We start from the raw sequence: 11,255 nt of genomic DNA on the forward strand, positions 1-11,255 counted from the left end.
CCAGGGCTTCTCAAACTCCGGACCAAGGTCCGGATCCGGACCGAACTGCAAATCAATCCGGACCGAACCCTGTGTCCCATTATAAAAAAATTAATTTTTTTTAAAAAAAAGTAAGAAAAGTAAAAAAAAAAAAAGATTATATAAAAAAAAGAAAAATAATTTCTGATTCTGACGTAAATTAAAGTGGAACTATCATGCTATATTGGAAAAATATATTGTAGGGCCATACCTATACAAAACATGTCTGTGAAGTTTTTTGCTTAAAATACCAAACAGATCACCCATTGTAGCCATCCCTCATAATGCTCAGACCCCTCTTTTGCAGCCCTGTTAGAGAAACGCGGATTTTGGGTCCTTAGCTTTAAAAAAATAAAACGAGGAGGCGGAGGAAATGCCTGATCAGAATTCTACCCGAGATAAAGTTACATTCTGCTGTGATAAAACGCCATCCTGTTCTAAACCACATCAAAGATTATTTCTGAAACAGTATGGAGCTCAAAGGCTTTTTCTCTTGCGGGTTTATCACAAGGTGAGTTCCTTTTTGTATTTCCTGCTTTTTAAACAGGTTAGCTCTGAGTGTTAGCGAGGCTTGCTAATGTAAACAAAGACGAGATTACGTCCAAAACATGTCGGGCATTGTTTCTGATAGCAATTTTCTGTGGGTCCGCTGCCGATTTGACGTCAGATCGGCAGGAAATCTGTACCCGCTCGTTGTACCCCTGTTTTTAAAAGATTTGGGTACGGAGGAAAAGAGAGAGGGTTTTATTGTCTGACGCTGCGTGAGTTGTCTGAAGCGCCGGGGACACATCTTTATGTATAAAAGACATCAGAAAGTGCATTTTGCAGCTTCAGACAACTCACGCAGCGTCAGACAATAAAACCCTCTCTCTTTTCCNGAGACAGACTGACAGACAGAGAGACAGACAGAGACAGACAGACAGACGGAGAGACAGACAGAGACAGACAGAAAGACCGACAGACAGACAGAGAGACAGACAGACAGAGACAGACAGACATAGACAGACAGACAGAGACAGACGGAGAGACAGAGACAGACAGACAGAGATAATACAGACACACAGACAGACAGAGAGACACGCAGAGACAGACAGAGACAGACAGACAGACGGAGAAACAGACAGAGACAGACAGACACAAAGACAGGCAGACAGAGAGACAGAGAGACAGACAGACAGACAGACAGACAGACAGAGACATACAGACACACAGACAGGTCCTACCTCCTCAATCTCCTGGTTGCAGGAAGGCATGGCAGGGAAAATGCAACAAAATTTAAAGAGGCAGGAAAAATGTTCTGAGCTTCCAAAATCATAGAGGAAGATCCCGAGAACTGAGAGCAAACACCGAGGGAAAACGAAACCGGAACCAAAGGAAAGCCCTCCCTGAGACTCTCTAACACCAGATCATGTTACATGCTTTAAAGGGGGGGAGATTTTAAGAATTTTAAACTGTTAATATTACATTTCACGTTATTTTACGGGAGCAATTTGGTGTTTCATTACTTATCAACAACTTATTGTAATTTTGTTTATTTTGAGTATGAGTTCCTTAGCTAAGCAATAGTTCAGTATCATGTTAAATACACTAGTTTTCTTTCTTTCCAAAAGTAGGAGGTTTGGACAGGTCTCCCTTGAAAAAGAGATCGATGATCTCAATGGGACCACCTGGTTAAATAAAGGTTTGATAAATAATTAATAAAAGGAGGAGAAGATGGATATTAAATATTGTGTCAGACATTTTTAAAAATCTTATTTTGTAATTGTGAGATGACGTGCAATATTAGAGGGAATGGACAATCACTATTATTATATTTTCAGATATTCTGTTTTGACCAAATATTGTGTGATTTGTTTTTTTACTAGCCCATACATTAGGATGTGGTTAGCCTAGCTTAGCATAAAGAATGGGAGCAGGGGGAAACAGCTAGCCGGGTACAATATTGTAACTTGGTTTTAGGGGAATTACTTTAGAATATTTTCTAAATATGGGCCTAAATGAAGCAAATATTAGTTCCAAACTCATGTCTTTTAACTGCTCAATGTTTCTGAGCAAGAAACAAACAATGACTTTAATTTCATTTAAATAAAGCAGAGAAAAAAAAGCACATTCTTATATTTAAGAAGCTGCATTAAACAAGAGGATTGAGGCATTTTAACTGACATGGTTGTATCCGAGAAAAGAGCAAGCAAGAGTTTCACACCCTTTACTACACTAATATCAGAACAAAACTAATTTAATTGAAAAAATGACCTAGGAACAGTGTCTTTGTGCAGTCAGCAGCAGTGTTTCTCTGGCTGTAGCTCCTGTGTGGAGCCCATAGGGGGCAGTGCGGGCTCACAATGTGACAGCAGAGCCCAAACCCTGCCGCGTCTCATCTCTGAGTTTTAAAAGGTGTTCTTTAGTGTTCATTTCAATGTTAACTGACATTAAATATAAATGTAAGAAAAACATGGCCATGACAATGTGTTTAGCTCTATTATTCCTGTATTAAAAAGATTCTACATATTTGCATTAGGAGAAAAATACCAAATATGTATTGTGTGTAGGTTGTCAAGCTGGATTTATGAATAAGATGTGAATACAAAGTGCACAAATTGACATATTCAATCAAAAATAATTTCAATGTACACATCTTCTACTAATTTAGTTCTTTGGTCTGTTTGGATTGTCTGTATGAATAGTGACTTTTTGTGCGTGTAAATGGTCTGCAAGGGCGTAGAAAAAAGTAATAATCTTGTTTACGGTGTAATTTAACCATTGCAATGAAAACAATACATTTCTATTGTGTTATTTATTAAGGTCAACCGATTAGATATAGATATTTAAATATAAATACTTTAAAAAGGAAGTGTGGTCTAAAGTTGGCAAATCATTTTTTCGATGTTTGCAATGGTGCAATTTTATCGACCTCTGACCCTTTCTCTTCAACATAACATTATGTAATGCCATTCTAATGACCTGCTGCAACAGCCTGAATGATTTATACATTGAAATAAAATGAAATGTTGCAGTGGTTGTTAAAAATTGCTGCAATGTTTTTAATATAAATGTATTAATACATGCAGTAATGTAAGAATACAATATTATTATTATTGTTATTATGTACATGTAGTATTCTAGAAAGGAAAAAAATATTGTGAAACTTAATGCTTTTTTGGCCGTTAAAAAAAGATTCTGAAGATCCAACAAGAACTCATTTTATCTTCTAAAAGACATTTGGGGTCAGTATGATTCAGGCTTTGATGCATGATTCGAACATTGTTGTTAAAATAATATGAAATGATCGTTATGAGTGAAGACATAACGGGCTTTCATGAATAAAAGAGCAACTCGTGCATTATATAATTAACAAATACTCTACTTCAAAGTGTGTGAAACATAATTCATATTCAAGTTGTTTATTACAAAATGCAGCAGATTACTACATAACAAAGTGAGTCAATTACAATTTGTCAAGTTATGACAAAATGTCGAATAACAATAAGTTATGTTTACCGCTTATGCTTTTTGTGCGGCAGAAGCTCAGTCTATAGGGAACCGGAAGGTGGTCGGTTGAAGTCCCGGATCAGACAAAGTATGGAGCGTGTATAAAAGCTCCTCAAAATGAAGATGAGTCAAATGCATGGACCACATGTCTCTGTGTGTGGTGATGCGCACATCTTTGTAGCTACAACAATTATTTAATTCCAATCCTCCATTTCGTACTCCCTCTGTTTATTATCCTTTCCACGAAACCTAACATTTATTCTGAACCCCTTCCTGTAGTGTGTTTTATAATTGTTAGTGCATGTAAATGGTCTGCAAAGGCTAACATCTCTGTGTTCCCTCCAGAGGGAGTTTCTCTCCCACACACTCTCCCCCCCAGGCCTGAAATGCCTATTGGAATGATTTGTTTACTTCCTGAACATAGTGACATCACTATGTAACATTCAATCTTCTATTGGCTAGCGCTCACACACATTATACATGATAGGCTAAGGGGCAGGACATCTGTAAGCAGTTGACCAATCACCACAGAGCCAACCAGCTAACCAATCAGAGCAGACTGGGCTCTGGTTTCAGACAGAGGGTGAAAAGAGGTGCTGCAGCACAGGCAGTATGATAAAAATAAAGAGCTGTTTGAACATTAGAGCATGGAGACATGTCCCAGTAGAGACACAACATACTGATAGGAAGCTGAGAATGAGCAGAATATGTCCTCTTTAAAAGGATCCTGCACACAAAATCACACTTTTATTTAAAGGTGGGGTAGGTAATTTTGGAGAAACCAGCTCGAGTGCGCTAGAATTTGAAAATACACAACCGGAAGAAATCTGCTACTTCCTTACAGAGCCCCTCCTCCAACACACACGAACGCGCACATGACCAATGAGGGCACGAGGTAAGTTTGTGCACAGATGGAAGGCTGACAGGCAGGTAGGCCATCCAGTTATTTTAGCCGGGCCGGCTCAGATGATTGGTCATGCTTTTTACAGTACTATGGCTTCCACAGATGACATTTTTTAATGGATTTTTTGTCAAAGTATTTAAGATATTCATTGCTATCGGGATGTTAAGAGCATTCCATGGAATATAACAAAAAGTGTATCTCGAGCCGGTTTCTCAAACTTACCTAACCCACCTTTGAATGATTTGCTCCTTATGTATTTACAGTCCTTCTCTGTAACTGTGTTTGTGTAGCAGCTGTTCACCAGGTTTCCAACATTAACAGCAGCAGTGTGAAGTAAAAGTATTTTTTTTATTCTTCAGAAAAAGCCAGTGTGTGTTTTCTGTTGGCTGTTGTCAAGCCGTGAACCAAAACCCGACTCCTGACGGGCGGCAAAACTCTTGTCGGCTCCAAATAAATGTTGGTTTGTAACTCTACTGCGATCTGTCCTCGTCTGCAGCTTCTGACAGCCTACCCCAAACCCCCCCGTCCTCCTCCCAAAACCCCACATCTGACAGCTCCTCAGCTCTAATACCAGACCCCCAACCACACCAGCTGTGTGTGTGTGAGTGTGAGTGTGAGTGTGAGTGTGTGTGTGTGTGTGTGTGTGTGTGTGTGTGTGAGCTGTTTCCTGACAGGGAGGATGAATTTGTGTGGTGACAGCTTCAACAGATGCTCTAATAAAGTACTTTTCTACTGCTGTTGTTTGTCGTTCTGAGTTGAGTCTACAGACTGGAGGAAAACAAGATTTCTATATAAAAAATAAATAAGATAAAAACTTTTCACATGACTGAACTGTGGAGGTGCGCTTCTTTTACCTCACTGGTGAGCCACAGAGGGAAGAGAGCTATGTTTTATACCAGATTGAGAAGCACTAACTTTGCCATGTTTATCATTTCATATTACACTTAGAGATATAGCAAATCATTAACCTCTGCAGTAATTATTTGACACATAGGCTTAAGGACAAAGATATTACTCAGGTAAAATGAATGCCGACATGATTACAGACGTAATAAGGACTAAAAAAGGACAACGTTATCATTCTTTAAAACTAGCCGGGTGTTATTTGCTTTTTTTATTAAGTTGTGACTGCTGTCTATTTACCTTTTTTCTTAGTTAGTATACGACAGTACAACATGATGTCTTTTTGATTGCCTTTATTAACATTTGTTTATTATTCCTCTGGAAGCTTATGTCTCATTTAATTATCTCATGTTCTTTTCAAATTAAATTTCACTCACACACTTGTATAACGTATGAATATAATAGTATTTGTTTAAATATTACGTTGTTGTACTAAGTTGGTCTATTACAGTGTATTCTACCGTATATGATGTTTCCTATTACATTTTATCATATTTTATCCTATCTTTACCTTGTGCAATGCCCTGTAAGCATGCTGCACAACAATTCCCTCATTCGGGTAGAATAACCCAGTGACATTTCTCATATGCAGGCTCGCTGTTCAAATCAAACCATAAAGGGGCCTTATTCTGCTCATTTTCAGGGCTCATATTTGTAGATAGTGTCTCTACTGGGACATTTCTCCATACTTTAAATGTTCAAAAAGCTCTTTATTTTTCTCATACTGCCTGTGCTGCAGTACCTCTTTTCACCCTCTGTCTGAAACCAGAGCACAGTCTGCTCTGATTGGTTAGCTGGCCGGCTCTGTTGTGATGGGTCAACCGCTTAGAGATATCCCGCCCCAACCGCTTAGAGATATCCCGCCCCTACCCTATGACGCTANGTCTCTCCGTCTGTCTTTCTGTCTCTGTCTGTCTCTATGTCTGTCTCTGTCTGTATGTCTTTCTGTCTGTCTCTTTGTCTGTCTGTCTGTCTCTCTCTGTCTGTCTGTGTGTCTGTCTTTGTGTCTGTCTGTCTCTCTGTCTGTCTGTCTGTCTCTGTCTGTCTCTCTGTCTGTCAGTCTGTCTCTGTCTGTCTCTCCGTCTGTCTTTCTGTCTGTCTGTCTCTCTGTCTGTCTCTATGTCTGTCTCTGTCTGTATGTCTGTCTGTCTCTTTGTCTGTCTGTCTGTCTGTCTCTGTCTGTCTGTGTGTCTGTCTTTGTGTCTGTCTGTCTCTGTCTGTCTGTCTGTCTGTCTGGCTGGCTGTCTGTCTCTCTGTCTGTCTGCCTGTCCGTCTGTCTCTCTGTCTGTCTGTCTGTCTGTCTGTCTGTCTGTCTGTCTGTCTGTCTGTCTGTGTGTCTGTCTGTCTGTCTGCCTGCTTCACACCTTTGAGTTGCCTCATTGCACCATTTAGATTTTCAAATTCACCTCTGTTGGGTTCGATATTTTAGTGTCAATGTTCATTTTGTATTTGTTTCCGTTGTTTCGTTTCCTTCCTGCTGTCAGTTCTGAGTCACATGAAGAAGTATGTCAGTAGATCAATTTATTTTCTTTTTTTTCTTTGGGAATGTTAATTTTCTGAACATCAGTGTTAGAATTGCTCATTTAGGTTCAACATTTTAACTCGAAACTTAAAATGTCATCACGGACAAACCCCTTTCATGTGACCCCTTACATCACGAAGATTTGCATCCACTTGGCTTACAGGGCAAACTTGGTTTAGTTTCTTTATACATTATATAACCTTAGTATGAATCTTATTAATTCCCATTATTATTTCAGCCTTTTTTAACACCCATGTAACAGTGTGGTTGGTGTGTTAGCTAAGTAAATTCCAATAACAATGAATAAACTACACGTTTCACCTCTTATTAAGCAAGGTTATTCCTTTGATGGAAGTACATGCAAGATCATTTACTTGATGAAATTAAAGTTTACATTTTACAAATCTTAGAAACTTGCTGCAGAAAAATGTTGTGTCATGATTTCAGCAAAGTGTTTTAAATTGTCAAATTGTCTTTAATAGATTAGCAACAAACCATCATTCAACCGTAAATTAAAAATAAATTCGGTACATTTGTAAAAATGTGTATGTTTTGTAAAATAAGACTTTTCGAGAGCAACTATTTACTTAATGTGAAAATAATTTCATGAGTGTTTCCTATTCTCACAGTTAAAGCGGTTAATAAAAAAATTATCTTATTATAATGAGCTATTTGCTTCTGTGTGATACTGTATGTGGAGTTACAATATATATTTTGCTACATTTATTAATTCTGGATTTATAATCATCCAGGATGACATAAAGTGGTTCAGGAATGAGTCCTAAACCCGGAAATAAGTCAGCATTTTAGCACTTCCTGTTTCCTCATCTCAGATTCAACAATATTGTAATCATATTTTTGGTTAGATGCCTGGTTTAAGGTCTGTGTTTACCGGTTCACGAGATTTTAACGTTCTAGGGCATTACATTTCTCAGTAAACTCCCCACTCGTAAACAGTGACGTAAAGTAACTAAGTGCATTTACTCAATACTGTACTTAAGTACAATGTTTAGGTATTTGTTCTTTACCTCTACCACCTGTGCTCGTAAATGTCTGTGTTGCTAACAAGTTACTAAATTAGACTTCTAAATGTCATCACGCCTAACATTAGCCGCCTTTAGCTTAGCGATGGAGATGTGAAGTCATGTGACCATGCTGAAGTTAGTTTATAGCTTAATGTTAGCTTTTTACTTCAGGCTACTGTATTACATTTACAACTCAAAAGTAAGTATCAAACGTGTGTTTGCCACAGTCTTTTTTTCTGTAATATACTGAAATCCAATGGGGAAATCGCATTGCTTTTTGTCGAGGAAGCTCTTGTGATGCGAACTTCTGGTTCAGCCTCGAAAGATATGTCACCACTGCACCACTCTATAGCTTCTGTGCAGAAACATTGTTCAGTTGTAAATATATTATTTTTAAATGTCAGCCAATGAGTACAAATAAATGACTGTCTTAATTGCCAAACTACTTTTGAGGTTAGTTTTACAAACCCTCTGTTTGTGTTCCAGCTGGAGGGGAAGGTGGAGCAGGGAGAAAGAGACTTTGAACAAATCTCCAAAACTATACGCAAAGAAGTCAGCAGGTTTGAGGTGAGAGCATTTCATGGATCAGTGAGTGAGAGTTTAAATGAATGATTTCTGAAGTTCTCTGATGTGTGACTTTCAACTTTTACAGAAAGAGAGAGTGACGGACTTCAAAGCGATTATAATCAAATACCTGGAGTCACTGGTTCAGACACAACAGCAGGTAAAGACATCATTATTATATTTTTGTAAAAGCCTCAATATTTATAACATTTAGCATAATAATTTATCATTTAATAAGTTAAATATAAAACTGTGTCAAATCGAATAACATCAATTATCACAAATCATATGGAAGTGTACTGCTGCCAAAAATTCCATTTCAATTGAAAAGTTATTTTCATGTATGATGCTTCAACTTTTCGAAACTCAATTGAAATAAATGTAATGGATTCTTGAGCCTTTTGAATGAGATGTGTTAAAGACAATTATGTTTGCATTGTTTCATACCACAATGACACATTTCCACAGGGCATTTGTACACTGGACCATAACGTTTAAATGAATTATCAAACTGTATTTAATAAAATGATTTTGTCCTACATTGTGAGTTCACAATGTAAAACCAAAATGGATGAAAGGCACAATAACAAAACCTGAATATGTTTCCTTTTTTCCCTCTTACAGCTGATTAAATACTGGGATGCTTTCTTACCCGAGGCTAAGGCCATCTCATAGAGTCCGCACCAACACAACAGACAGTCCTGAATGGCTCCGGTCAAACTACACTACCCATAATGCACCGGGCCTCCCAGTTCACCACCCTCCTCCTGTTTATGTGAAGAAGAGAAGAGAAGAGAAGACAGTGAATCAGCTCCAAGGATCTTTTCTGCGGTTTAAAAAAAATCAACAACAAAACTCTCTTGAATTTATCATTTTTTATTCTTCTTTTTATTTTCCGAACTCAGTGTTGCGTTCGCGTCCATGACCTGAGATATTGTTTTTCTCCTACTTGATTCTTTCACAATAATACTGTTAGATAATTTTAAAGTTTCGCCCTTCACGTACAATCTCCTTCTAAGGCCAAATTCCTAATCAACAATTTGAGTTTCCAATTTCATGTAATGCTGCATTGAGTTTTATTTTCTAGCCTGAAGCTTAAAATCCTGTACGACATGAACGCAGCATGAGTTATGGCCCTGGTGATGGCTTTCTTCTCCTCACAGATTCTAACATGGTGTCACTTTTTACAAAGTAGAGCTCTTTTGTTCCCACCAGACGCAAAGGGGATGGGTGAATGTGGAGCAATCTCTCTGTTAAATAGTATTTGAGTTGATTTTGAAGGATTGTTCTTGAAGTTCCTCAACAAAGACCGATATCCACACCCCAAGGTCAAGATATGATTCGTTTTCTCCATTAGTTTGGCCGTTAGATGTATGAAAGCACATTACTACGGTGGCTAACAGGTGCAAAAGAGCTACAATGGCCCAAAACATTTCCATTAGAAGAAACATGTGCACCTTCAAAAACGATGCAAATATAAAAACACAACATTTTTTCCAAAAGACATGAAAATGAAGAAACATCTTCACCAAGTTGACGAAATGTGCATCATTTAGAAAATGATCACCAACTGGTATTTTTTATATTTGCATCACTTCTGAATATAAGCTTGTTTCTCCTATTCTAAATGTTTTTGGCCGTTTGCACCTGTCGGCCTCCGTACTTTCCCGCCATAAATATATCAAATGTAAACAATTATTGAAATGGTCCGGGTGTCATACTGAAATGTGGTCAAATAAAAACTGGGAAGTCAAGAGTTGTAGCACATACAGAAAAACATCTACATGTTCCTGCAATTTCCCTCCGGGCAACAAAATCCTGAAGCTATGATTGGATGTGTCTGGCTGCAGTGTTATCTGGGAATTGTAGTTGACTTCTCCCCTAAATGTTGAACCTTCTGATTTTCTTTTCTAAAGAAACAAATGTCCTCCAGCTGTGTTTGAAACCAGGAATGTGAAAATGTTACTGCAGTTATCCTGAAGTATGAGCTATTGAATTCCACCTGTAAACATTTCAACATGATAGGATTTTTCCAACAAAATCTCCCCAAATCAAACCTTGGAGTCTAAATGAATAAGCTGTGAAACTGATCCGGAGTCAGTGATGAAGGACGACTGACTCCATCCTGTTGGTTATTTTGTTGTCTTGTATTTCCCTGCACCGTCGCCTGGTCAATCCCAACACTTCCTCCTCACTTAAATTAAAAAACAAGAGCCCTTTTCTTTCGTTGCTGTATGATCGTAAGTGAAGGCAACACTTTTTGTTTCTGTCTCATGAACATTTCCAAACCTAGAAAAGTTATTATTTTTCATTTTACTACCTTAAATCAACCAATGATTTGGTCAATTTCAAATCATGATTTGACATTTAGTTTCAATTTGTTTAGACATTTTCATTGCATATAGCTATTGTAACATTTAGGTGTCGCAGGTGACTTGCTGGTGGAGAACCAGTAAAAATGGAAGTAAAATGGTAGTTTTTACAACTTTGTTTTTACGCCACATTACTCGTTAAGTTATCATAACCTAATCTGGTAAAGTGAGATCCACTCATAACAGTTTTTAAGGAAGGGCACTATGTAAATATTGCAAAAACAGTCTGAATGTAGAAACAGAAGATTAAATATTTATCAGCAAACTGCAAAACTGGATTTATTTTCTCCCCCATTGCCAAGGAAAACCTTTTTCTGGCAACACAATTAAGTGAATCTCTGTCAAATCATATGAGATAGTGTTCAATCGTCAAATAAACAGTCATATTCTGCGTTTCTTCTGCAGATGAAGGACTTCCTGGTGTGTGTGTGTGTGTGTGTGTGTGTGTGTGTGTGTGT

At 37.9% G+C, this 11,255-nt stretch overlaps 1 protein-coding gene across 1 annotated transcript in view; it reads left to right on the top strand.

Annotated features, from left to right (window-relative positions):
- Positions 1-10,495, top strand: part of LOC104953977 (sorting nexin-2) — a gene marked incomplete at its 5' end in the record, with an annotated part of 21,080 nt that extends 10,585 nt beyond the window's left edge. Inside the window, 4 exons of the mRNA XM_010781020.1 lie at positions 326-329; positions 8,274-8,428; positions 8,514-8,585; positions 9,050-10,495. Coding sequence (XP_010779322.1) covers positions 326-329; positions 8,274-8,428; positions 8,514-8,585; positions 9,050-9,100 — 282 coding nt within the window. The remainder of the gene's footprint in view (positions 1-325; positions 330-8,273; positions 8,429-8,513; positions 8,586-9,049) is intronic.
- Positions 10,496-11,255: the final 760 nt, after the last annotated feature.

Source organism: Notothenia coriiceps, unplaced genomic scaffold (assembly GCF_000735185.1).
Source record: "Notothenia coriiceps isolate Sejong01 unplaced genomic scaffold, NC01 NC01_scaffold00022445, whole genome shotgun sequence".
NCBI classification, from domain to species: Eukaryota; Metazoa; Chordata; class Actinopteri; order Perciformes; family Nototheniidae; genus Notothenia; species Notothenia coriiceps.